The sequence below is a fragment of the Fonsecaea pedrosoi genome (genome assembly GCF_000835455.1).
Source record: "Fonsecaea pedrosoi CBS 271.37 unplaced genomic scaffold supercont1.8, whole genome shotgun sequence".
Lineage (NCBI taxonomy): Eukaryota > Fungi > Ascomycota > Eurotiomycetes > Chaetothyriales > Herpotrichiellaceae > Fonsecaea > Fonsecaea pedrosoi.
This window is the reverse complement of record NW_013550608.1, coordinates 1,653,890-1,680,682: the sequence shown is the minus strand read 5'-3', so window position 1 is coordinate 1,680,682 and position 26,793 is coordinate 1,653,890. Positions and strand designations below refer to the sequence as shown.

The 26,793-nt window shown below is 53.0% G+C and overlaps 7 protein-coding genes across 7 annotated transcripts; 4 read left to right on the top strand and 3 right to left on the bottom strand.

Moving 5' to 3' along the window:
* Positions 1-919: 919 nt before the first annotated feature.
* Z517_11914 (uncharacterized protein) lies at positions 920-5,409 on the bottom strand (the record flags this gene model as incomplete). Its single annotated transcript, XM_013423496.1, has 11 exons — positions 920-937; positions 989-1,961; positions 2,032-2,561; positions 2,636-2,808; positions 2,879-3,440; positions 3,496-4,150; positions 4,199-4,800; positions 4,865-4,919; positions 4,973-5,088; positions 5,137-5,214; positions 5,269-5,409. 11 exons carry the CDS (start codon positions 5,407-5,409, stop codon positions 920-922), a joined length of 3,903 nt encoding a protein of 1,300 aa, XP_013278950.1.
* Positions 5,410-6,425: 1,016 nt separating this feature from the next.
* Positions 6,426-11,537, bottom strand: Z517_11913 (uncharacterized protein; the record flags this gene model as incomplete). The annotated part of the gene is made up of 4 exons (XM_013423495.1): positions 6,426-7,893; positions 7,943-8,305; positions 8,687-9,126; positions 9,174-11,537. The coding sequence occupies 4 exons, from the start codon at positions 11,535-11,537 to the stop codon at positions 6,426-6,428; spliced, it is 4,635 nt and encodes a 1,544-aa protein (XP_013278949.1).
* Positions 11,538-12,901: 1,364 nt separating this feature from the next.
* Positions 12,902-14,530, top strand: Z517_11912 (uncharacterized protein; the record flags this gene model as incomplete). Its single annotated transcript, XM_013423494.1, has 2 exons — positions 12,902-13,961; positions 14,013-14,530. The coding sequence occupies 2 exons, from the start codon at positions 12,902-12,904 to the stop codon at positions 14,528-14,530; spliced, it is 1,578 nt and encodes a 525-aa protein (XP_013278948.1).
* Positions 14,531-15,300: 770 nt separating this feature from the next.
* Z517_11911 (uncharacterized protein) lies at positions 15,301-16,491 on the top strand (the record flags this gene model as incomplete). The annotated part of the gene is made up of 3 exons (XM_013423493.1): positions 15,301-15,792; positions 15,939-16,227; positions 16,361-16,491. The coding sequence occupies 3 exons, from the start codon at positions 15,301-15,303 to the stop codon at positions 16,489-16,491; spliced, it is 912 nt and encodes a 303-aa protein (XP_013278947.1).
* Positions 16,492-17,109: 618 nt separating this feature from the next.
* On the top strand, positions 17,110-17,964 carry Z517_11910 (uncharacterized protein; the record flags this gene model as incomplete). The annotated part of the gene is made up of 1 exon (XM_013423492.1): positions 17,110-17,964. One exon carries the CDS (start codon positions 17,110-17,112, stop codon positions 17,962-17,964), a length of 855 nt encoding a protein of 284 aa, XP_013278946.1.
* A 293-nt stretch (positions 17,965-18,257) lies between these two features.
* Z517_11909 (uncharacterized protein) lies at positions 18,258-22,463 on the bottom strand (the record flags this gene model as incomplete). The annotated part of the gene is made up of 1 exon (XM_013423491.1): positions 18,258-22,463. The coding sequence occupies one exon, from the start codon at positions 22,461-22,463 to the stop codon at positions 18,258-18,260; it is 4,206 nt and encodes a 1,401-aa protein (XP_013278945.1).
* A 1,293-nt stretch (positions 22,464-23,756) lies between these two features.
* Z517_11908 (uncharacterized protein) lies at positions 23,757-24,675 on the top strand (the record flags this gene model as incomplete). Its single annotated transcript, XM_013423490.1, has 2 exons — positions 23,757-24,059; positions 24,118-24,675. 2 exons carry the CDS (start codon positions 23,757-23,759, stop codon positions 24,673-24,675), a joined length of 861 nt encoding a protein of 286 aa, XP_013278944.1.
* Positions 24,676-26,793: the final 2,118 nt, after the last annotated feature.

The window sequence follows — 26,793 nt, the reverse complement described above, 5'->3', positions numbered from 1 at the left end:
GGTCGATCGATTCCCTGCCTCTTCGTTTTTCTATTCTACAACCCAAAGTACCTGATGGCATTATCCAAGACTAGAAGGCTAGAAGGTACTGTAGACGAATAGACCAGTCCCAACCCCACACACAGGCACCCAACAGGTACAGGCACACCTACATAGGTTAGGTACCTCGCCACGTAACTTCTGCGGAGTAACACCTCGTACGAGGTACCTCGCACATAAACTCCGTACCCCGCTGTGCCGTACCCATTCACCAGTATCCCGTGGGACCGGTACCCCTGCCCAGTGTCCACCAATATCAGTACCAGCGAGGAACCAATGAGTGGGGACAGACGTCCTATACTCGGTGACTCGGTGCTCCCAAGTAGATAATAGGTAGGCAGGGTCGTTGGCGTCAAATTGAAACGAAAAGGAGGAGACTGTACGAGGTGTGAGGTATGAGGTACGAGGTGCATGTATGTATGTATGTATGTACTCTGGTACAAAGTACAAAGCAGGCACCTAGGATAAAATCCCCGCCGCTTTCAAAGATGTGGGAGGGAAATATATTTAACTTTGTGTCGTTTGTCATTTGTCGTTAGTCGTTGGTATTGGGATTTGGGATCTGGTATTTGGTACGGACTGAGTGAGTGGTTTTTATATATCTGTACAGGTAATGGGTCCAGCGCACCAACAGCACCAAGCACGAGTGGGTGCACATTCGCCCACCACGTCATGAGGCTGTCCGGCAACCAGAAAGGGACGGATGGGGTGTGTATATATGTATATCCCAAGGGCAAGAGAAATAAAACCCCGCTCTGCCCATGTCCCCTTTCCGTGCCTGCCAGGTTCTTCATCGTCTCCTCCTCTTTTTTTTTTATGGTCATCGATCGAGAGCTTGTTCCTGGCACTGCAATAACACGGGGACAATGTCCCCATCTCGTTAGCGGATCATAAACCTCTAACAAAAAGAACACAGTGTTGGGAGAAAAATAAGACAGAGAAAACTTACCATCTGCCAGTACGCGCCCCGCCGGCTCAACAGCTCCTTGTGCGTCCCGCGTTCTAAGATCCTCGAGCCCCGGCCGGCCTCGCTCTCGCCAAACACAAAAATCACATCGGCCTTTTGTACCGTCGCCAGACGGTGTGCCACTGCGATGACAGTCATGCTGCGCTGTCCCACCAGCCGCTCGATCGCGCCCTGCACGAGCTTCTCCGACTGCGAGTCGAGGCTGGACGTGGCTTCGTCGAGGAGCAACAGCGACGGCTTGCGCAGCAGCGCACGTGCCAGACACAGCCGCTGCTTCTGCCCGCCGCTCAGCGACGTCTGCGTGTTGATCCCCAGCGGCGTGCCGAAGCCGTCGGGCAGCGAGATGATGAAGTCGTAGATCTCGGCGTCCTTGCAGGCGCGCACGATGTCTTCTTCCGCGACCTCTTCGCCCTCGAGGCCCAGCACCAGGTTCTCGCGGATCGTGCCGTCAAAGAGCTTAGGTTCTTGCGCCACCAGCGACAGCGCGCGGCGGTACGACACCATCTCAATGTCTCTGAGGTTGCGGTCGTTGAAGGTGATGGTGCCCGAGACGGGCTCGTAAAATCGCTCCAGCAGCGAGATCACTGTGGTCTTACCACAGCCTGATGGACCCACAAAGGCCACGAACTGCCCGCTCTCGATCGACAGATTGAGGTTGCGGTAGATGGGGGTTTCCCGGGTAGGGTACTTGAAGCCGACGTCCTTGAACTCGACGTTGGCTCCTGTCCTCTTTTCGCTCGGTGGCAACGGCGTCCCCACGCCATACATTTTGGTATCTTCGTCCCCAATGTATCGAGATCCCAGAATACGATTGGCTGCCCCGGTGGCTTTCGCAACGTTGGGCGAGATACTCAAGAACTGGCCAGTTCCTTGTGCGCCTTGCACGATTGCCGAGTAGATGAGGAAGAACTGGATGATGTTGTATTCACGCGAAGCCAAAAGTTGTCCGCCGTACCTAGAAAGAAAAGGATCTTTGTCAGCCAATCCGTCTCTTTGTAGAACAAACGTAGGAAAATAAGTCTCACCAGAAAGTCAGGGCCATAGCACAGAGCTCGATACTGTCCGACAGGGCAAAGACAATACAGCCATGGGTCGCTCGGCGAGTCGCGTCTCGAATCTGCTCCTGCAGGAGATCAGAGTATTTGTTGAGGATCGAGTCTTCCATGGTCAACGAGGTAACGGTCCGAAAGGCGCCAACCGCTTCCGTCGCAAATTGCGAGCTGTGCGCAAAGACCTTTGCGTTCCACTCCTCGAACTGGACCTCGTATTTGACCCGGATAAAGGCGGCGACTATGACGACGGGCATGGCCGAGAAGAACGTCACCAAGGTCAACTTCCAGCCAAAGTAGAAGGAGATAATGACACAGCCGGCCATGTTGAACAAGGACACCAAGGGGAAAGCGCCGTTGAGGCCGAACACTTCGGCGAGGAGCTTGAAGTCGGTGGCCAGACGGGCCATGAGTGATCCCGAGGCGTTGCCTTCAGCGTCAAAGTACGAGACAGGATTCCGGAGGAGATTTGCAAAGTGTTCGCGCCGATAGACGGACGATACAAGCTGCGTTGGTTCGTTAGCATCCCCGCAAGCCATGAACTCTCTTTCTGCACAAGTTGAACAGCCCCCTGACTTACCACGGAGATATGGCTGGAGAAAAACCCAAGGGTGGCATAGGCCACTAGCATTCCTAAAGCGAGGATGAAGAACATCAAGGACCAAAAGTCACCTCTGTCCTTCAACTTTTGGCCCGTAAAGGTAAAGACCTCCATCAGCTGGGCGAAGATCCAGCTTTGAAGTGAGAAGGCCGCTGTTTCATGTTCGTTAGCCTCTCCCTGCCACTAGTATCCGTGTGTCAATGGGATAGCTCGACAACTTACAGCCTGCCCCCATGGCTGAAATCACAACCAAAACATAAATACCCCAATATTTCTGCTGCTCGTACAAGATTCGGCCGACGGACATGACGAAACCCCTGTTTTTGTAGCCTGCAGTACTCTCTCCCTGCGGCTTGGCCGAGGCAGCCGTGTCCTTCCTCTCGAGCTGTTCCATTTCGGATGCCTCAATGGCATCGTTTGTCGGAGGGGCTGTCTCGGCCTCGAGCTGTTGTGCGTGCACGAGACCGGCGTAGATTCCGTCGGGGATCGCGACGAGGTCGTGGTGTGTACCCTCCTCCATCTTCCGTCCGTCGCGCATGACGATGATGTTGTCGGCCTTGCGGATAGTGGAGAGGCGGTGAGCAATCACGATCGTCGTCCGGTTCTTGGACACCTGGTCCAGGGCTTTCTGCACGATCCGCTCGCCGCGCACGTCGATCGAACTCGTGGCCTCGTCCAGGATCAAGATCGCAGGCTCGCGGATGATGCTGCGGGCGATGGCAAGGCGCTGCCGTTGTCCGCCACTCAACTTGATACCGCTCTCCCCGACTCGTGTTTGATAGCCCTTACCCCTGCGTCAGTTTTGTGGCCAACAAGCATAATTGTAAAAAAACACTCACGTCTGGGAGTTGACGGATGAACTCGTCCGCAAAGGCTTCTTGACAGGCCTTCTCGACTCTCTTCTGCTTGGCTGCATCGTCATCCTTCTCCCACGCCGTCCCATTCAGCCCGCACGCAACGTTCTTGAAGACGGTGTCGTTGAACAAGAACGGTTCTTGTTGGACCAGGCCGATCTGTGATCTCCACCACTTCAGACGGGTGCCCTTGATATCTTGGCCACCAATCGAGATCAAGCCCTCGTTTTTGGGCGGTCGCTCCTCGTCCTTCTCCGTCGTCTCGGCGGCAGGTGTGGCTTCGTTCTTTTCAAGATCATCTCCATCCAGCTCATACCAACGTTCCAGCAAAGCCACGATAGTGCTCTTTCCCGATCCTGAAGGGCCTACCAAAGCAGTTGTCTTACCCTTCCTAAAGAGAGCATTGAACCCTTTCAAGACCTGGACTTTGGGACGACTGGGATAGGCAAAGTTGACGTTGTCGAATTCGATGTCGTTGTGTGCCGACACGTCGGGTTCAGCAACACCCTCATACGAGACTCTGGGCGCATCAATCATGGAGAAGAACTCGGTCGAGGAGCCGATTGCCTTCGTGATAGCCATGATTGGCGTGGCTAGGACTCCCAACAGAGCCATTACGATCATGACCGAAAAGAACACCCTGTTAGGTTATTTAGCAGCGGCTGAATGTGATGGCAGGAGGACATACGTGACGACAGTGCCAATGTTGTCAATATGGCCTTCCCGAAATTGCTTCAGTCCGAACCAGAAGGACAGCGCAAAGCTCGCGTACATGGCGAAAAAGCCAGGGGCTACCTGTAGGCCAAACAGCGGTGACGTGGCGAGCCCGCACCTACGCGACTCGTCGACGGCTGCATCGTATCTCTTGGTCAAGGTCTTTTCTGCGCCCAGCGCGAAAACGGCGCGAATGGAACTAAAGACTTCCCCGGCTATTGAAGCAGCTTTTGCATCCGCCTTTTCGACCTCGGCCACTTTCTTGATCAAGAAAGGGGTTGTAATGCTGTAGACGATGACGACGAAGACCATGGAGGAGCTTGCGACGAGCGTGAGAAGTGGCGAGTATCGAAAAGCAATGGCATAGGCTGCAATAATCAAAGCCACAGCCATGAACAGTGAGTGGAGTTTATCCGAGATACTGACTTGGATGACATTGGACGAAGCTGTGATGGTGTTGGCGACGGTGCCGGCCGAGACTTCGTCGAGCTTCTTGATGGGCTGGGCGAAGAGCGACTGGAGGTAGGAAAGTCGCAGTCTGGCAGAGATACGTAGGCCGGTGATGCGGAAACAGAACTGTGACTGTCAGTAACGGGGCACCGACACCAGCATACAGAAGTGGTCTCTTCAGAGGGCTCACCGTCGATATATATGTCAACACAAACCTGCCAATGAACAAATAGACAAGGTATAGGCTGCCATGATCAGCATATGCATCTTTTTGAGGTAACCAGCCCTCAAAACGTACGAGTTCTTGTTGATGGCTGATTTGAATTGACCCTCGGTCACCGTCGAATTCGGTAAGAAATAGCCGTTGAAATCTTTGACCAGATCTCCAAAGACGATGTTCATGAGCGGAAGTGCCTGGCAATGCATCAGACCTGGAATGCGAAGATGATCAAGACCACTTACCGTGCCGGACCCAACGGCACATAGACAACTGATACACAGCGCAGCTCCATCTCTTCTCGTGCGGAAAGACAGTATTCGCTAAGCAGCGTCAGTAGACTCTTGCAAACCCAGGAAACCAGCGACGACACACACCCAGTAGTTCGAGAAAGGAGGTCGCTCCGTCTTTTCAGGCTTCTTTTCATCCGTCTTGACCGTGATGGCAGTGTCTTCGGCAACCAGCGTACGGGCGACTTTGGTATCGGCGACGGGCGCCTGCTCGTCTATGGTGCTCATTGTCAATATCGCAATGTGTTAGATTCAAGTCCTCCTCCTGCTGCTGCTCCGGCCGGCGTCGAAGTCCTTTTTAACTGTTCCAGTTCGATATGATAATGGCAACTAACAGTAAGGATAGGAGTAAGGTCCTCTCAACCCCACAATCAAAGCTTACTCGTACAAAGGAGCCATGGCAATTTCGTTGGTTCAAAACACAGGGTGAGGGGCGTGAGGACGTCGACCCATGTGTGTTGGTACAGGGATGAGTTTGGTTGACCCAGTAGGAAAGCCGTGGTTTGCAAGTGTCTGTTCGGTACAGAGTCTGCCTCGAATCTGCCTCGAACTCGGAACAGTCTGTCTCGAGGTGTCTTTTCTCCACCTGGGAATCTCAGTCAGTGGTGATTACAGATGTTGTCAGAGGGAAGAGAAGAGTTCATTCATGGTGGGGAGAAGAATAGGAGAGTATGATATGGCAAGATGCTGCCTGGCTGCCCAGAAAAAGTACAAGTGAGAGACGATCGTGACTTGTCCGCATGCGCATTAAATGCGGGTCGGGCTTGGGATTCATGGGTTTCGACGAATACGATCACGAATACGAACCATTAATGCCAAAAAGCATAAATTCATCTCGGTTAGAGGGCCGCTCATCGACCCGTTGGAAGTTCACAATAGGCGAATATTCAAGGACTGAAAAGTTATGTGGCCAAGAGCCAGGGATTCGATGAACAAGTCTACAAGTCGGTATAGCCATAACAACCAACACGATATTTCCTGCAGTCAAATCACAAAATGTATTAGAACGAGCATCCCCTATCAAGCCCCAAAGAATGGATTCCTTGCTAGTGTTTCCATTCAGCCAGAACCTCTAGAGAATCCCCACAGAACGAAAAGTACAAGTAGCCTCGTACATGGTTTGATCCCCATCCCACAAGTGCCCAAATCACCACAAAATGCCCAAATCACCGCTTATTGCCCAAATCACCGCCTGGGCTCCCCCTCTACCACCAGCAACACGTGTGCTCCGACTCAAACTTCCATCACAAGACTTCGGTCCAGTTCCCGGTCCTCCTGTCGAGCTTGAGGATGACATCCGGGATACTTCCATCGTCGATCAGAGAATCCCGAGCATGTCGCCGATTATACTCCATACGCCCAGCGAGGGATCGCTTCTTGTATTGCGCCTGCGACGAGAATTCCGTCCCTGAATTGCCCCGAAGAAGCCCAGCGGCGAAGATGTTATTGTTTTGTCCGTCTCTCAGCGTGGCCGGGTTCGAGCCAGATACAACGCCGGCATTGGAGGGATATAGCTGACATTGGACGCTGGCTGCAGGGACGAACTGCCACAGGTTGCAGTCAATCCCGGTGTTACCCGCGAGCAGGAAGGCGCTGTGATAGGATTGACAGACTCGGGCGCAGTCGTCCGGCGTCGTTGGAGCAGAAGTAAAACCGAAAAGCGGTGTCGCGATGGAATAAACTGGCGTAATTTGGACCCCCGATTGAGCATTTTGGAATGAGGCTCCGCAAGACGCGTACCAGATGTTGTCGCGGTTCACGTTGATCGTGGCAGGCCCTGTCCCACTGGCGCCGTTGTAGTACACCCCGATAAAGGTCAAGTGGTAGTTGTTGTTGATGCAAAGACCCAAGTCAGCACCAGGAGCCAGGAGATAGGTTGCGTCCACCACATTCGGCACTGGTTGACCAGTGAGGAGTCTTGCGGTTCGAACGCCACTGCCCACAATCTTGGCTGGGGACTGTCCACCAGCCAAGCTAGGTGAGCCACCATTGTTGACCCTGCTGTAAAGGGAGCAGATCCTGGTGGTCGAGGCCCAGTAAGCAACAAGACACGACCCAGGTCCAGCGGCCGAGCAGGCGTCCATACAGCTCTCAAGAGAGAAGTATTGCCCGGGCATGTTAGTAACCGTTCCACCCGTGCTGCCGGCATTCATCCAGCATTCGACCTCATAAACACTTGGGTAGCTGTTCAGCTGCACCTTTTGGTAGTTATAGGCACCAGTGGTCACGGGCAGTGGCTGGCTAACCGCCGGACTGACATTGACTCCAGAGCACAAGGTGCCCACAGCTGCCTGCGCGACGGAACTGAGTGCGACTGGCACAGCTAGAGCTGAGTAGTTCGGAGGTGGTGGTGGGGCGTAGGTGGTCGTGACACTGGTTGGGCTGCCTCCGGAACTACTGCTACTGGCCGCGGGAGTAGTGGTCGTAGCTGGGGCAGTTGAGCTACTGGCTGTGGAGGGCGGCGACAATGTAGTCGTGGTCAAAACTGTCGTGGCTTGCGCAGTAGTCGTGGATGGTGCCGAGGACGGCGCGACGGATGTCGTCGACGAGGATGCTACAGAAATTGAAGTCAGTAAGCCTGAGGTAGAAGTGGAAAACGACGATACACTAGAGGCAGTTGTAGAAAAGGGAGTAGAAGTACTAATTTGTCCCGTCGAGCTCGTCACGGTCGACGTGGTAACGCTGGAGGTTGCTGATCCGGTGGATCCCGTACTGGCAGAGCCTGAGGCCGTGCCGGTAGTCGAGCTCGTCAAGCCTGTACCAGCACCACTCGTAGTGCTGAAAGTACTTGACGTTGTCGAGCCCGTGGAAGAAGAACTCGTCCCGGTGCTGCTTGTTGTTGTAGTAGATGTCCCCACAGCCGAGGTAGAAGCTGTCGAGCTTGTGCTCGAGGTAGTTGGGCCCGAGTTGGCACTCGAGGATGCGGTGCTGCCCGAGCTCGAACTGGCCGCATTGGTCGTGGTAGAGCCTGTGGCACCTGTAGTCGTTGTTGCAGCACCTGTAGAAGTTGCGGAGCTCGATGCTGGAGGCGAAGAAGATGGAGAATTTGATGTCGTGACTTGATTGACAGAGGTCGTTGACGTGGTTCCCGGAGAGTTCGCAGATGTTCCAGAAGACGAGGAAGCTAATTCATCAAACCACGTTAGCCAATATTCACAGCAATCATCCAGTAACAAAGTCAACATGCAGGTACAACTGCTCTTCTGTCCTTTCTACCACAGGACATGTCGTAGGATTGGCGCTAAGATTGAGGTGTGACACCTAGCCAGGGAGTGCTCGGCCAACAACTGATAACAAATATCTCATAGTGGTGTCGTTACAAGAGCTTCGAACCTGGAAATCAGGAGAAGAGCTTTCGTTGGTCACCGCACTAGGACTTCGTATAGTTGGGCCTCAAGAAGTAGCTCAGAAAGCGCAAAGGAATCGCCTTTCAGGGGGACCAGAACAAGTAGAGTCGGCGAGGGAATGGATGACAGAATTAGATGGAGAATGACATTTGACGCACCCATGGATGATGTTCCCGAAGTGCCTGGTGAGGATGAAGGCGTGGTAGTCGATCTCGACGAGCTTGACGCCGTCGTTGTCGAAGATGAACCGGCGTTGGTGGTGACGCCGCCTGCAGTAGAGGAAGCTGAAGAGCCTGTAGGTGCTGATGAGACCGCGGTGCTCCCACCCGTTGATGTTGTCCCAGCGGTAGCACTGCTGAGGGTCGTAGTACCAATGGCACTCGTGCTCGGAGTAGAACTTGGTGAAACAACTGTCGTAGGTGCAGCTGCCGAAGACGTAGCAACTGAGGTGACAAGAACTGACGATGTAGTGCCAGGTGGTCCAGAGGTCATCAACGTGGTAGACAAAGGCGCAGTCGTCGGGAGCACAGTCGTACCAGCAGGGGTGCTGTTTGAGGTATCCAAGGTTGAGGACGGACCGGGGAGAGATGTAGAAGGACTAGAAGAACTTGTGGACGCTACAATGAAAGACGTACCAGAGCTTACAACAGAGCTGGCACTAGTCGTGCCACCAATGGCAGTGGATGTAGCGGCGTTACTCGTAGTAGGAGATCCTACAATAGAGGTTTGAGTTGTCCCTTGTGCTGTTGTCGGCACTGGGGTGGTGACCAAAGTGCTTGTAGTCATAGAGCTCGGGCTTGAAGAAGTCGTCGGTACCGGGTTTGTCGTCGTAGGGTTGATTACAGCAGTACTTGTCGACGGGGAGCTTGCTGCTAATGAACTTGTGCTTGATTCACCGAGTGTAGTGGCTGGAGATGAAGTAGCACCAGCTGTCGTAGCTGCATTTGTCGAAGATGAAGTACCAGCTACCAACACTGAGGACGATGTTGTTGGTACCACAGGGTTGCTGCTTGAGGACAGGGATGTAGTGCTTGGACTGGGGATGACAGTGGATGAGGAAGGAGAGGAAGACACTATACCTGCTGAAGTCGTCGAGCTGGGATTGCTCGTACTCTGGGCTGCACTAGAGGAAGGCAATACCGAGCTACCGGAGTTTGTACTTTGGACGCCAGGCGATGTAGAGCTTGGTCCACCTGTGGTGCCGCCGGTGGTCACAACGGGTGTTGTTGGGACTATAGCAGTCGTGCTGGATTGCACGAGAACACTCGTAGAGCTTGACCGGCTCGTGGCAATACTTGAACTTGACTGTGCAGGGGCAACACTGGTCGAGCTGGATTGCGCAGGCCCTACGTTTGTTGAGCTCATCCCTATCGAAGCAGATGATGGAGAGCTAGTGGACACAGGTCCCGTAGTCACCGGCGGGGCATTTGAGGTAGTTGAAACCCCGGGAGGTTGGCTAGTCTGTGACAGAGAGCTTGTGACGATCGGTGGTGAACTTGACGAAGGAGACGGAGTACCTGATGACTCGCCTGAGGATGGTGGTTCAGGTGTCGTCGTGGGCGATGTCGGATTCTCCGAATCAGGAGTTGTAGTTGTGGTCAGTTCAGGAGTTGTAGTTGCTCCAGGAGTTGTCGTGGCATCGGGGGTTGTCGTCTCCTCAGGAGTTGTCGTTGCATCAGGAGTTGTCGTCTCGTCAGGGGTTGTAGTCGCTTCTGGGGTTGTTGACGTCTCGGGAGTCGTGGTCGCTTCAGGGGTTGTAGTGGCATCGGGGGTTGTCGTCTCCTCAGGAGTTGTAGTTGCTTCGGGAGTTGTAGTCACCTCGGGGGTTGTTGTAGTTTCGGGGGTCGTGGTCGGCACATCTGTTGAAGTCGGAGTGCTGGAAGAGCTAGTCGTTGATGAGGTAGTAGCGTCCGGGTCCCGGAAAGGGACCGGGCAAGCACTAGCAACAATGCCGCCCAAGGTGACGTTGTAGCAATCAGGCCGAGGAGGAGACGGAAATCCAGCCCACACCTTGTTATCACCACAGCGATAGAAGGTGGCAGCACCTTGGTCGACCGAATCCCAGTTCAGAATACCATCAACAAAAGAAAACACGGTAGTGACATTATTGATATCGGGATCCGGTGTTATGAGGGCGAAAGAGTCGGTGGTGTTGCGGCCGACCACATCGGTACCATTTGTCAGTTGACCGCGTTGTAGAAAATACCTGACGGCAACGTCACATGCATTACTGGAGCCTCCTTCGTCCCCCGAAAGTAACTCAGAAGCTTGGGCGCCTGAGTTCTGTCTCTTCACCTTCGCTCCACCCAGACCGGCAACTGCAATGCCTACAATGATGGCTGATGATGATGGGAGATCTGTTACAGTTCCTGATGGCAGGCCCTCGCCAAGAACCAGTGGTGGCTGCGTAATCGGGATGAGGATTGTGTTTCCCTGCGCATCAACCGACGTAGAAGTCAGGACCGGTGGCGGGGTTGGTGTCGTAGCAGGAGGAGGAATAGGCGTGAATTCCGTGGTAGAAGTTGATGAAGTCCCCGAAGCTGTCGTGGTCAAAGTCACGGTGGAAGTTATCGAAACGGATGTCGATGGCGAGGAAGCAGCAGTTCCAGTTGTGGTAACCGGTCCATCACTCACACTGCTAGAGCTGCTAGGGCTGGGAGAGCTGGAAGAGCTGGAAGAGCTGCTAGACGGAGTCGTCGTCGTGGTTGAAGAGCTTACGACGTTCGTGATGGTGGAGATGATGGTCGTGGTAATGTATGTGTTTGTAATGTACGTCGTCGGGGCATTTTGAATCGTAACCGTATCACCGTTACCAAAGAGATTCACAATCTGCGAGGCTGACTGAAAGAAAGAGCTGTAGTAGCCTGGCTGTACAACGACGATGCTGGTGACGGATGGCACTGGACAAGGTCCGCTGGGTCCGTAAGTGACTGTGGCCAGAGCCTGGGCATTCGCTGCTGCAAATCGCAGAGCCAGGGAGGAGAAAAGGAGTGACGTTGATGGCCACATGGCGGGCCTGCGTGTTGCTTTCTTTTTTATGCCGTATTCTGTGAAGAACAAGACTGAAAACAGGATTGATAAGAAATGGAGGACTGCAGAACTCCAAACCAAACGAGTGACTGTCAATGAGGAAAAGGTCAAGGAAGAATGGCAGAGGTGGTTGGCTTTTGAGGAATCACGCCTGGAAGACGCGAGACCATAACAACACAGCCAGAATGCTGCATTCCATCCCGGCTCCCCTATCGACCACAATGCACGGGCCTGCGATGGTGGAAACCAAGCATTCAAGGTGTGCCTGTGTGGAATGCAGAAGACCATCCTTGAGGATATGCCGAGATAAGCTTCCCTGGCGCATTCCACACGGAGTGAGAGTACGCCACTGGGCCATTCTGGGCAGGGTGGAATGATTGCAATTAGCTGCCAATCCCATAGTCGAGATCAAATTCCAGTGTACTGATGGAAAACACGGTAATAGTGGCCTGAGAGACCTCAAATGGCCAGCGCGGTGCTTCTTATCGGCAAATATCAAGACACAAAGCTCAAGTACGGTGTAACAACAAGAAATAACGGTTAATCAGAGTTGGGTCGAAGATCCTAAGTCAGCGGTTTCCGAGAAGACACCTACCTCACTCGAGGCCTCCGTGAGACAGAAGTCGATCCGCTTCAGATTGCACATGGTATCCTTGGGCATCACACATAGTCCACGGAGGTTGATCAAGAGATAGAGAGAGCAAACTTGTGAGTATAACTAGGATGAGGGTATTCTTGTTCTCTCGTTCTGGGTCAGCATTGGGAGTTTCAGGTGGTGAAGGGATATTTACGAGTATGTACTGGTGAAGTGTGGCTTGTTGTTTGTGCCTGGCACGTGCCTGGCACGCCTTGTTGCTTATCAGAATAAAGTTGGCAGGCTAGTCCTCTTATGGCAATTGACGTCATCCATCTCTGACTCTCTCTCATTCTGCGCGTCTGCGAGTCTTCAGCCAGTCGCTCATTTACTCAATCAAGGCTTGACTGCGATATGCACGACCCATGCTCAACGGTGATGCGGGCCTCAGATCAAGCAGATCAAGGTAACCTTCCCTGATTTCCACTCCCCGGACCTTCCGCCAGGGTCACTCGTTTCTGTCAATACAATCCTGCGCCTCACAACGCATCACCTTTCGTTTCTCTCCTCTTCGCTGTCCGGGATCGCGTGCTTCTATTGTATTCGAGTTGGTGTTCTTCTTAAGGGTACAGCAGGCTAAATGACTTGTGCGAGCGTAACATTCTGAGAAGGATAAGACGGTATTGTTTGTGCGTGTACCTACACCTCAAACAATTTCGTCTGTGGCTAACGAGAGCAGGTTATCACATTGAAAGGCAACCTAGTAACCATGGCTTTGCGCCTACTCCTCGCGACTTCTTTTGTCCTATTTCAAGCCTCCGCAGTGCCGAGTCAAGTGCTCCCAGAAGAGGAAGCATTGATCACACCTGCACCCACTCGCACACTAGCAGTATACGGTTCATACGCAGGAGCAAGGCGAAACATCGTCAGCGATCTAGAGTCAGAGCTGGACTCATATGTGAACTCGGTGTTCAGCGAGCTGGGAACGGCTATCCCCTCATACGTCTCCAATGGGCTCCTACCCAATCTACAGGACCTACCCACGGGCAGTGCTGTTATGAGCTCGGTGGGAGTGAGCAGCTCGGATCTGGTTGCCACACCTACACAAGTGTTGAACATCCCTGGGTATGGGAATTGGACTTCGTCTGGTTGGAATCTGCGCATACATGGGAATGTGTTCAAGCAACCAAATATTTCCAATGCCACGGTAGACCGCCTCGCCAACTTTTTCCTGATCGACACAAGCATTGAGGATCTTCCTCCATCACAGCAGGCCCAGGCCCGCAACCTCACCAGGGAGATATACGTGGTTCAGCAAGGGAATCAAACGGTCACCATGGACATTCTCCCTGCACCCGAGTTTGGCACCAATGGACAGCCTGGCGGAGGTGGTGGCGTGACTCCCGCTGGTGGAGAGCAGGTCGTCACCCTTCCCGACCCAACCACCCCCGAGGGCGACTTTGATGTCTTCATTCCAATAGACAACAACTCGTTCACGTTGGCTTCGGGAACTGGCGATGTCCCACCACAAAGGTTGAATGTTTACGCCCAGGGCGCTGACACAGGGAATGCCACATCATACCTCGTCTCCGACCAAGGACTGACCATCATCTCCGACATTGATGACATCCTTCGCGTGACAAAGATCTACGAGCCCAAGGAAGGTCTCCTCAACTCTTTTGCTCGTCCGTTTACACCTTGGATGAACATGCCAGACATCTACCGTAACTGGTCTGTCAGTCTGCCCAACATGCATTTCCACTACCTCACAACCACCCCGGAGCAAATCACGCGCAACTACATGCAGTTCATCTACGACACTTATCCAGGTAAGCGATATTTTCCGCCTCTGTTGATTGGGATCTCACCATTCAATCCAGGTGGTAGTTTCGACACCCGACCCCTTAACTTCAGCGACGTCTCTGCCACTCTGTCCATCAGAAAATTCCTCCTGGACAAGATATTTCAGAGTTTCCCGCATCGCAAATTCATCCTAGTTGCGGACACAAGCAATTCGGATGTCATGCGCGATTATCCCGAGATGGCGACACAGTACCCCGGCCAAGTCCAATGCATTTTCCTTCGCAATACCTCCTCTACAGACCCTGGAGACAAGTTTCCTTACAACACCGAAGGTTTCAAAAACCTCAACCAGCAGAGTTACATGTTCTTCAGGGTACCGGACGATCTGGCTGGTCTTGATATTGTGAATGGACAGTGTCTGAATGCGACCATTCCACAGAATCTCACGTTTGGGTACCAAGGGCTGCCGTTCGGGCTGACCACGGGCGATGGAGAGAGTGGAGCCAGCCGACTACTCGCGGGCGGTGGTTTGTTCGAAAGGATTGGCGTTGTGTTCATGTCTGTGCTATGTGTGATTTCTCTTCATGCCCTATGATCCCGACGAAGATACGATTATTGTTCATGTGGCGTTTGACGACAGAGGGTAAACGCCAGTGTATAACGTGAAATGGTGGAGTCGGGGGTTTGAACCTACATATCCTGTACCCTAAAAAGTATTGATAACGAAACAAGCGCTGTTACAGTCTTTTCTATCTGACTTATGCCGACTTTTCTCGATGTAAGATTTATTACGCGACGCAGAGCTCATGCTAATAACCTTGATGGTGATGTGTCAACAGCTAGGATGAGATCCTCCACAGTACATAGCTAGCGTGAAGAGCGTCGAAGGCCTTGTCAAGCGTCGAGTCCGCAGTGCCCACCCACCCTACACCGACGTGCGAGAAACCGGCCGTCGTGGGGTACCCAGATAGATAGTACCTTGATCACTAGTGTTTTGTTTAGGCGTACGGAGTATAATCCGTCCCCTGGTGGGAGGGACAGAGGCAGTGAGTATGTGTGTCTTCAAAACGTCATTATTGCATCGTTGACTCTCCCCGCCCTCCCTATGGAGCAACGCCATACAACGCCATGCCATGTAAATGCGCAATATGATCACGGCTGAGAATCCTGACATGACAAGGGATTGAGTGAGCTAGTGTGCATGCGTTTATATATGTACTGGGTATATCCTAAGAAGTTGCTTGTGCCATGTTTCGCAACCTCTTCTTCCTTCGCAACCCTAACACTAGGACCTGCATTAGTATAGATCTATCAAAACCCCTCTCTCGACGACCGAATCACCAAGTCTTCCAGGTCCGCTCCATCATGAGTGCCGTCAAGACGTCGCATCTGCCCAATGAAGACCTGCAGGCCAGCAAGCTCTTTGACGTGTCGCACGTCGTGGCGGTCGTGACGGGCGGAGGCACGGGCATCGGGTTGATGATCGCCCAGACGCTGCAGTCCAACGGGGCAAAGGTCTACATCACGGGCCGGCGACAGGAGGCGCTCGACGCCGTGGTCAAGCAGTACAGCAACGGACCGGGCAGTATCCATGCGTTGCCCGGCGACATCACCAAGAAGGAAGAGTGCGTGCGGCTCGCGGACGAGGTGGCCAAGCAGGAGTCCGGCGGTGTTCACTTGCTGGTCAACAACGCCGGCATCGCTCGTGACGACCACACAAAGTTCTCCGCCACAGGAAAGCCGGACACGAAATCTGCCGAGAGCATTTCGCAGCACATGCTGAAATCCGAGGTCGACGATTGGCAGGAGACGTTCTTGACAAACATCACGGCCCAGTTCTTCATGTCTGCCGCATTTGTAAGTGTTTTCCAGCCTTCGCAAATCCCAGGGAAACAATATCAGAAACACGGACATGAATGTTGCGGCGGCGCGAGCCCCTCCCGTCCCTCACAGTACCTCACTGTCACCAAAGAGAGCATCGTGGCGCTAACACAATTCCTCAGCTTCCACTTCTCAGCAAAGGCCGCGACGTAACCCCCGGCTACACCAGCAGCATCGTCAACGTCACCAGCATCAGCGGCCTCATGAAAGGTTCGAGCAACGGACAATTCGCATACGCCAGCAGCAAAGCCGGGTTCATTCACCTGACGCGCATGTTGGCAAGCACGCTGGCCGAGACGAAAGTGCGTGTGAACCAGATCGCCCCGGGCATTTTCCCCAGCGAGATGACGACGGGTGAAAGCGACGAGACCCAGAAGAGCGAACTGAGTTCCGAGATCAGTAATCCTGCAGGTGAGTTGCGCCTACGATTCTGAGAGTGACTGCTTGTCCAAATAAAGCAATCACTAAAAAAAAGCACGGACTTCGCTTCGATCATCACGACGAGTTGACGGGACTTGACTGACTGAAATCCCAACCACGTTAGGTCGAGGCGGCGGCGATGCGGACATGGCAGCGACCATCCTGTACTTGGTCGGCAAGGGGGGACTGTTCCTGAACAACCAGCTTCTCCACCCTGATGGCGGTCAAATGCTGATTGCGCCAGCGGCCATTTAATCTGAATGGATCGACTCCAAACCGAGCAGCATGGTATGGAATGGATGGAAAGTCGGAGCCAGCATTGTCATGACAAGACAAACGGCATCGGCGCAGGGCAGAGATGGTTCGTAAAATTGTCCTCATGAGTCGATGCATATTGTCCAAATTCATAAGACTCCAATGATAGAGTGAGAAACCCATAGGAAGTAGGGCTGGCGGAGAAGAAGAAGAGCTGGAAGTGAGGCTTGTCTCTAGTTGGACAAACTCACAGCCTTGTCTTGGCGTCCATAATTGAGAGTTCCTCAGCCTTGTCGGCTCAACCAATTTTACATACTCGCTCTTGACGTCCGACTTACCGAGTAGATAGTCGTCCACTCTATTGATCACCCTGTAACACCCTGTGCTTTGGACGACATTGCCCCAGAGACACTGTCTCACTACTCTGCAAAAAACATATCTGCCCTTGTCGATACCCAATCATGATGCGGGACTAGACGATTTCATGTCACCGAGCGCCCTATCTCCTCCGGCAGCCAGGTCCCCTTGACGATCACAAACATGATACATAGATTGACACCAACCCCCTCAAGAAAAAAGGACATGAGGCTGCAATATTGAGTTCGACCCCCTCCCAAAATGCCGACTCTGCATCCCCTGCACAATCAAGTCTCCTCGGCACTCCAAACACGGCACAACATCCCCGTCAACCCGCAATGGCTCAACACATTCCTCACGTCGCGGGGGCCGAACCCGCCGCCTCTCCCGGCCCTCGTTTCGACCGCGCACTTCCGCATTCTGGCCAGCGACATCACGACCACGGTCTCGCCGACAAGCCCAGGAGAAGCCTTCCCCGAAGACATCGGCGACGTCAACGTCAAAGAGCGACGACTGCCAGGCACGGTGATCGCACAGGTCCTCGACGTTCTGGACGTGGGGAATAGCAAGTGGAGCCAGGTCGAGGCGATCGAGCGGGTCGAGCGGGGCGAGGAGGTCCGCGGACGCGAAGTCATCAGGACGGTCACCGGTCTCGGGAGCGACAACAACAACAACGACGGCGATGCCCTCGGCGGAGTCAATGGCACCGCCGCTCCAACATTGTCTTCTGCGAGCAAGACACTCAGCGTCGGCCCGCACAAGCTCCTCGTCCAAGACGCCCGCGGCACCAAAGTGCTGGCATTCGAGCTAGTCAAGGTCCCCAAAATCGGACTGTCGACTTCCGCGTCGGCCGCCATCCCAGCTTCAGCGCGCAATCAATCCGGCGGCGGCCCGGCACCGACGACCCCCGTCGAAGATCCGGGGATGTTGATCGGGTGCAAACTCCTCCTCAGGCCGGACACGATCGTGAGACGAGGCATGATCTTGTTGACGCCCGAGACCTGCGTCGTGCTCGGCGGCAAGGTCGAGGCCTGGGATAGGAAATGGAAAGAGGACAGGAAAGCGAGGCTGACCGCGCTGGTGAGGGAGGAAAATGCCGCTCGAGGCGGTGGTTAACAGGGGGTGTGTGAACGAGAAATAGAAAGGACGGGGGTGAAAGATGAAAGAACTTGTTTTTTTTGTTTTTTTTTCCTCTGCTTTCTTCTTACTTTGAAATTGAGAGTTCTCAATTGGTATCGATTTGGTATCTACCATGTATGTCTACAAGCATGCGCGGCAAGAGAATGCATGTTCTCGCGCTCTTGCGCTCTCGATAACCCAACGATTTAGCTCTAGTAGCGATTCACGAGCCGGATCTTGATAACCAAGGCACAACAAGAAGTTCTCTCCCACCCATCCTTTACAAAGCTTCACCAGGAATTTCCCAACTTCCACGGCGCAAGCATCTTCGCCTTGAGAAAGTCCTCCGCTCTGCCGGTTCCTTCGTAAGCCCTCGCCAAATCCTCCGGGGTGAGATTGCCGCCTGGCGGGATCTGTCTCTCGGCATTGAGCACCGCCATCTCGGCAGCGTAAGCACCATCGTCCGCGTCGCCCACTGCTTGCGCAAGTTCAAGCCAGCCTTGAGGTTGCCCCGGTGCGAGCATGATGGCGTTGAGCGCATCTGCAACCACCGCAACTTCGTCGACTTGATCGGAGGAGGTTTCCCGATGCCGGCACCCGACGATGCCAGCAAGGACTGTGCTGACGCGAATCTTGTCCAACACACCGATCTCGTCCCCACGCCTCAAGACCTTGAGGTCCTCCTCGACAGCTTCTAGCACGTCTTCATCGTTGTCCAACAGTCCAGTGACAGCGAGCAAAGCGACAGCCTGAACGTGTCCCGGATGGTTCTCAATCACGTCAAACAGCTGCGATCTTGCCGCTTCCTTCTCCTCGTTGCCACCTTTTGCCCACAGGACCTGGGCCAGCATACAGACAAGGTCTGGTTCGCGCTCGGATTCCTGAAGCGCCACTTCGAACATTTTGATCGAGCTTTCGATCTGTTTTAAGTGACTGTGTGCAAGGCCTGCCGTCAGTTGCGCTGAAAGTCGCCATTTTCGGCGAGCTTCTGCATATGAAGGACCAAGATCACCGGGTTCACCGGAAAGGTCAAGCGCCGTCTGCGCATTGGAAATTGCTTCATCGTACTCGCCACATGCAAGCTGTGCCCGTGCGAGATCTGCCTTTGCCTGGGCAAACCTGACCAGGTATTCGTCCGACTCAGACTTTTCGTATTCGGCTTCTGCAGCGTCGCAGACTTCCTGCAAGATCGCGACACCTGTAGAATGATCGCCTGCCCGCTCCGCAAACAGAGCCATCAAATGAGTCGCAATCATGTCGCCAGGCTCCTGGGCATGAAATTGGCGCAAGGCGAAGAGCGGCTTCAACAGAGCAGCGACCTCCTGCGACCGAGAAGGATCCTTGAGCAAATGGTCAAATGCGGACAGCGCATAGTGGCGTTTTGCAGGCAGGACATAGGAATCCGCAATCTCGAAAGCGTGCATGAATAGACCTCTCGCTTCATTTAGGCTTCCAAACAATGTCGCCAGAAACCCTTGACCGATCCATGCCTCTGCGCATTCCGGATCCTCTGATTGCGCACGCGTGAAAGCTTCACCAGCGAGCTGAGCATCGTTGTTCAACAAATAGAGCACTCCAAGATTCGTCCAAGTCCACGCGTTCTTCTCGTTAAGATGAAGACTTCGCACAAATGAATGCTGCGAGACCTTGGGGCTAAGCGTCATAGTCACCACACCCAATGCGTTCCAGAAGTCCGCGTTGCCGGCTTCCAGCTCGATGGCCCGTTTGAAGCATGTCATTGACGCTTTGAGGAATCTGCGAGGTCTCTTGCCCTGTATACTGAGGGACGCACCGCCTGAAACGTACGCCTGGTACTCTGCCCAGCCGAGATTGTACCACGAAACAGCTTGGGCAAGTTGGTCGGAGGAACAAGCGTGGATGGCGCGTTTCTGAGCTAGGATTGCAGCCACGAGATATTTGTCTGCATTAGCCGTAGGATTGGCAGAGTCGATGGCGGCCGCGAGAAATTCGAGATCAGCCTTGTCAATATCTGTGAGAGTGTTGAAGTCGTCTTGGAGAGAGATTTGCAGCAAACCAGACACCGTCTGTACGTCGGCCGATTTCGCATATAGCTTGACATGTCCAAGGACAGAGCAAGCATCGCCAACACATTTCCACAGATTGAACACGTCCGTCCCCAGCGATGCGATCTGGCTCGCCAATTCAATTGCAGAGGAGGCAAGTTTTGCCGCCTCGCCGAACATACCCAGCGCAACCTTTGCCCAGGCACTCTCGGAAATCGTCTGGAGCAACGCGATAAGCACTCCAAATTCCTTCGGTTTCAGGACCAGGATCTCTCGGTATGCAGCAATGGCTTCGTCATAGGATCCCATCTCTCGTTCAACATTGGCAAGCATGTATTTGGCGAACCAAGTTTCTTCGGGCGACAGACCATGCTCAATACTCGCAGCTTTGGCAAACGCCCGTGTGGCAGCAACATGCCTCCCTGCATTGTGGTAGCTCTCACCAAGTCCGACCCAGGAGTGGTAATCGTCTGGCGTAATTCTCAGTGCCTGCTGGAAGGAAAGGATCGCCTGCGAATAATGCTGTTTGTTCATCTGCACCACGCCCAGCGCCGTGAAGGGCCAACTATAAGCTTTCTTCTTCGACCCTGGGGCTGGCCTGGCTTTACCTGACGTAACAACGCGTTGGGCGACCAATTCGACGAGATCCCATTCTGCGTTGTCCGCAAAAGCCTTTGCGAGGCGGTGAGCGGCCGCGAGCTCTGAGGTGGAGAGCTCGAATGCTTTCTGCAAGGCGACTCGGGCCCGTGCTTTGCTTTTGCCGTAGTCTTGGAAATAGATCCCCAGCAGAGTATATGCGGGGGCGTAACTAGGGTCCGCTTTGATGGACGCGATGAGAAATTGATAAGGCCCTGACTTGGATTTGCGGGCGGCCGCGGAAGTGTCAATGTGCCAGTAACAGTACGCAATTCGGTAGAGCGTGATGGCTTTCATGGTCAAGTTCTGCTGCTTCTCCGATTCGACAGCTGAGAGCACCTCCTGAAGCTCTTGCAAGCCTTCTTTGAGCTGTCCATTATGAGCTCGACACCAAGCAAGCTCGATCTTGATCCTGGCATTATCTGGGTCACGCTCGGCTGCTTGGAGGAAGAATTTGACTGCCTCCGCATAATCTTCATCATCCTCGTATATCAAGCCAACACCCATCAAGGCAGCAGTAAGCTTGGGCTTACGCCTGAGAATGTCCTCGAACAATGTCTTCGCTTCGGGATGATGTCGTGGAGACTGGAATGTGATCAAGGCATTTGCAAGAATGAGATTGACGCCGTCGAGGCTGTTTTCCAAGTCTATAGCGTAGCGCCGTCGAGCATCCAAGTGCAACTTCTGCGCCTTTCGTCCTATGTCGACAGCGCTCTCCCACTCTTTCAAGCCGAGATAGACATGTGCCACGATTCGGTGACCAAGCAAGGATTCTGGACAGCGCTCAATGCCCTCATTCATTAGAATGAGTTGGTCGGCTTCGCTCAGCCGCTGTGGGGTCTCTTCGCCCTCCTTCTCCTCAACTGCCAGATGTGGAAATGGCGAGGCATCACTGTCGAGAAAGCCACGTAGAACCTTGCTCAAGCCATCGTCTGGGAAGAAGCCAATATACTCGCGAAAGATGTTAACGTCCCAATCTTGCAGCTCCTCTGCATCAACCCACTCAAGGGCAACTTTCCAGGCCAGGTGAAAAGGGTGTTTGATGATGACCATGCCATTCGCCATATTCAACACCTTATCCCGTTGGTCAGGCTTAGATTCCTGCGGCAAGACGAGCAGATTGTCGAACATGCGCTGAAAGAGTTTCTCCTCGAGGTCATGGCGAGCGTCATCATCCCTTATCCAGTCAATGAGAGCTGCATACTTTTCTTCGACCTGGAATCTGCTTATAGCCTCGCATTTAACTTGTCGGGTCACCTGGTCAATCTTTGCTCCTAGCCGTGTCCTTCTTTCTCCAATCTGCGTGTTGATCCACTCCTTCTCTTCAGCCTCCGCTGACTCTAAGACGCGCTGATACGCCAAGCTTGGTTGTAAGACACGGCCTTCGAGTGTCGGGTAGAGGCTGGAGGTCGGTAGAATGAGTTCGAGCGCACGTCGGTACTGTGATCGGCTCCCATGCTTTTTGGCAAACAGTTCGTATTTGTCGATAACGTTCTGACATTGCGCTTTGTCATCTTGCTGAGCGTATATCTCTGCTAACCTGAAGGCCACATCATGGTATTGATCCAATTTGGCTTTCCCTTGTTTTTCGTACAGGGTTACCAGCCCTTTGTAGGCCTGGACATCGTCGGGCTTGACAGTGGCAGCTTTGTGCAGAGCCTTCGCTGCGGCTTCCAAATCTCCAAGTTTCTCTCTTGCGAACCCGAGGAAGAGTAACGCGATGTAGTTCTTGTCATCTTGCTTGAGCAAATCTTCGGCCTGATCAGCGGCTTTGGCGAATTGACTGGTATCCAAGGATGCCTTGATGGCTTTCAAAGCAGCCTTGGACGAAGCCATTGTGAATTATTTAGTGATCCAACACCCTCCACGCCGCGACTTAACAAGAAATCAAGTTTGTCTCGCGCCAGTCAGTGTTGGCGCGAACGGTCTGGCCAAGCCAGTCCGTGCTTACTGCCTCACCTGGGCCACGAGGTCTCTAGACCGTTTTTTACCCCTTTTCCGTACGGAGACCGTCTTTCTCATACTGGTAACTTGACCTGGTAGTAGAGTGTTCTTTGAACTGCCTGTCCGTGATTGTGAACGACAAGGTCGAGCAAGATGAAATCATGGTGACCGTCACGTGTGAGAAATGATCTTTTTCAAATTATGCTCCACCGAAGTCTTTGCTACGGAGAATCCTTTGGCCTTTTGTGCTCTTTTCACTTCAACTTTAAAACGTTCTCGATATTCCCTATCCACTTGATGTCGAGCCTTTCACTTCATCCTTTTTACAATGCGTACTTGGGGACAGTAGTCTACTATTCGGAGAACAAGCTGTGAAGATTTGGGGATTTCGAGGCAATGGGCCGTCAGTCCCCAGTCCCACTGTTAACCAACGCGGACAACCACCATGAGATTCCATTTACTTGGAGCTTCTTGGACTAAGGGAGCCTCAAGTGGTTCCATCCTCCGCTTGGCTGAATAACTCCTGGGACAGCGATACACATGGATACTGTCTTAACTCCAGTCCTTGGTTCTGTATTCCACAGCTAGCCATGGAATCAATATCGTCCAAGGCTCAAGTTCTTTCGCTAACACAACAAGGAACACATTGTGGTTGTCCTATGTGACCTCAGTTCGATGTGATGAGACTTGGTCCTTCAGGGAGAAATAGACGAGGACGAGGGCCCTTCGAAGGGGAGAACCCTTACTGGATCAGGTATCGATGACAAAGTAAGTTAGGTTGGCAACCGGTTACAGACTCCAAACTTGGGTTGACCCTGGTTGCTAAACCTGCTCATCATTCACAACACACCTCGATTCGACAAATCCCTAGCTCTTCCCCAAGCAGAAAGGCCCTCGGAAACATTTTGAGTGCCTACACTGCAGGGTTGCGAGCCTAAGAAGAGCTCGGAGAGATTTTTCATATCTGTCCGACCTGGCTTCGGAGAGTATGTACCTGGAGAAACAGACGATTAAATGGATATTGATTTCCCAAAGTCTCAGACAGTCTAGTAGGACTGAGATATTTTTCCTCCTCCTTCCGCCGGAAAAGGGTTGTCTATGTCTTTGATATCCAGGCTGTACACTGGACAGTCCATCGAAGTACCAAACTTACTGTCTTTCCGGTCCCGCTTCTGATAGCACAACATGGATCCCCAGCAATTTGACAAGATGTTTTCTCAAGCCGATTCTATCATGGGCCCATTCGCAGAAGAGCTCCTCCGCAGAGCGAACTTCCCACCCGAGGGCAATTCCCGCCTCGTTGTCCTTGATCAGGCGTGCGGGAGCGGCGTCGTTTCCTCCCACCTCATGTCACGGCTCTCCACAGAAAACAAGTCCAGACTCGACCTCACATGCGCTGATATCTCAGACGCCATGATCTCCAATGTATCAAGGCGCGTCGAGGTCTCTGGATGGAACAATGTGTCCGTAGTAAAAGCGGATGCCATGGTGCCTTGCCCCATGCCCTTCCTATTGAAATGACTAAGACTGATACAGAGGCTGGCAGGACACAAAGTTTCCCTCTTCGCACTTTACGCATATCTTCTTCAACTTCGGGCCTCAAATCCTACCCAACCCTCTCGCTGGCATTAAAGAGTGCCACCGCATTTTACAGCCAGGTGGAACTCTGAGCTGCAGTACCTGGCAAGAAGTCCCGTGGTTCGCAGACTACCGTGCAGGTATCGCGAGGTATCCGTCATTGCCCCCTTTCCCATCGGACGAAGCTCTTCGACACGCATTCTCCGAGGCACCAGAACGTTGGGACAACGTTGACGACGTCAAGTCACATCTGAAAGAATGTGGCTTTCGCGACGTCGAAGCTCAAGTGACGGAGAACACTACGACCATGACCGTCGCGGAGGTCGAAGCCATGTTGCCATACTCCCTGGTCATGATGATTGAGAAGTTTTGGAAGAACCAGGGCTCTTTGAAGACAGAGGAGGAGTTTAGACAGGCCAAGGAGAGTGCACAACGAACCATCATGGATTACGTGAAGGAGAAGTACAGGTCTGGTCCGGTTGTGTGGAAGTGGGTGGGCATCGTCGCCAAGGGTCGGAAAGGCTAAGAGGCCTCGTACTCACAAAGATGTCCAGAGAAGAAGATGAATTGTCGTGCCTCTTGTGATGTACACCTCCTCGGTCTGGTAACCTTGGTGGACAATAACTGTTCTCTAACCCCAAAATCCAATACAATAGATTGATCGCCTGCACTGGGTATTATAAAACAGGACACGATGGCCTTTTCTTTGGCTCACGTACAACGGTATCGAAAGGGAGTGCAACGAGAAGTGATTACGGCCAGGGTACCTTTCCGAGGGAGGACAACTTGAGCGATAGTCACAAGCCCAGGGCTGACTTGTCGATTCAGTGGACGTATTCAACACATGCCCGGCAATCTAACACTCTGTAACATGTGTGGATCGCCTCGAACAAGGCTGAGGAAAGTTTCAGACGTCTGCAAGCGCAAAGGAGCATGAAACTGGAGAAACGTGTGAAGTAAGCATAATTGTCGACATGAAATGTACCACCTATGCGGTGTCTTTCTTTGCCACGGTTCTGTTAGAGACCTCGATGCCCGCCAGATTCTGGGATATGCTTTAGAAATTCCCTTCGCGTTTTCAACAATCATTTTCATTTGCCTTTCGCTGCGTTTCGAGACGGGAATTCGATAAAAGTGCCGTCTTCGTGCACGTGGACCGATGTCACTCGAGTTCCCTTTTCCGTATAGTAACTGATGGTAATGACAGGCTTCTCGTCACTCGGGTCCTTGGCCGAGGAGTGAGGTTTGGAACCCCTAGGCCGTCAGTCTTGTGGTTAGCCGTGGTACAGTGCATCTAACACTCCCAAGTAACCTAGACAAGTGGGATGGTACTGTATTTTGGCATTCTGGGCATTTGGATACTAGCCTCTAAAGTCAGCACAAGGTTGCTCGAGAGGTCTGGTGTGTAACAGGACTGTTCCACCGACCTTTTCCTCCATCGCATTGGTTACTACGTCCGTAGCTTTCTGAAAGGACTCTGGAAGAGACTGTTTTGTTGTAGAACCCAAAAACTTGATCAGAAGAGGGGCAGTTCTCTGCATTTCTAAGATAAAGGACGATTAGGACTGAGAAGGATAATTGCGAACTTCTGCTGAAGAACAGTGTTCGGTGTGACTATGTAGGGTTGAGAACAGGATAGTAGTGTACTCTCACGAGGATGTCTGAAGACACACGATCCCGTCACGCAAAACAACTTCATCGTGTGACACGTTGATGAATCAAACAATCGTGATACATGTCTTGCGGCTGAAATGGGCCAGCATCGGTGGCCGTGGTGATGCGATGGCGGTGAACAGCATTGCTCGCGTTTAGTGATAGATGAACGTGAACCAATATGTCGAAGCACACAAGACGCGAGAGCACTGCTCTCCTACTCCAGACCTGCCGATAGTCTTGCTACCCCCACGATTGTGCTTTTCGCCGCGTAGCACGTTCTCCCTGGCTTGTGGAGATAGAGAAGGTGCTGCCGACGAACAACTGATCACGAACTGCTGATGCCACGCCTGGCGAATGAGTGCCTCGGCGGGGTGTGGGTGCACAAACATGTGTGTCGCTTTGGGGCATTGCTCAGTTGCAGCTGCTGCATGAGTCCATCGCGATTTTCAGAGCTGCGGGACAGGTGGACAGCGGTTTGACAGGGTGAATAGTTGGCTTCATATTGGTACCTCGACAAACTCAGGTTGGTTGTATCCACAACACGAGCAGCAAATTGAAGACCTCCCTGCAATAAGATGCAATCGTTTAGGGCGCCATTCTTCAGTGGGTTACAGAACAAGAGTTCCCAACCCTTTGGTGCAACATACCCTTCCAGCAAATAGGAGCGCTGACTTCACGTGGGATGAGGCAGTCGCAGCAGCGAGAGAGCCTGCGCCTCAGCCCTAGACATCTCTCATATCGCAATGCACATCCTCGCAACATATATCAGAAAGACAGGGAGTTGAGGAAGTAGAGGAAGCCGTTCACTAGTCGAAGGTGCTGTTGTGGTCACTAGGGATGAAGCCGAAAAGGGGTGGCTTGGCCTTTGGAGAACACGTGGCAAGCTCCTCTTCCCCTACAGAGTGTAGAGCACATCAGAACAAGGAAGCAGCTTTTCTTCACTTTTTTCGTAGCTGAGCCAACCCCGGCTACTCAGCTGTCCCCAGTC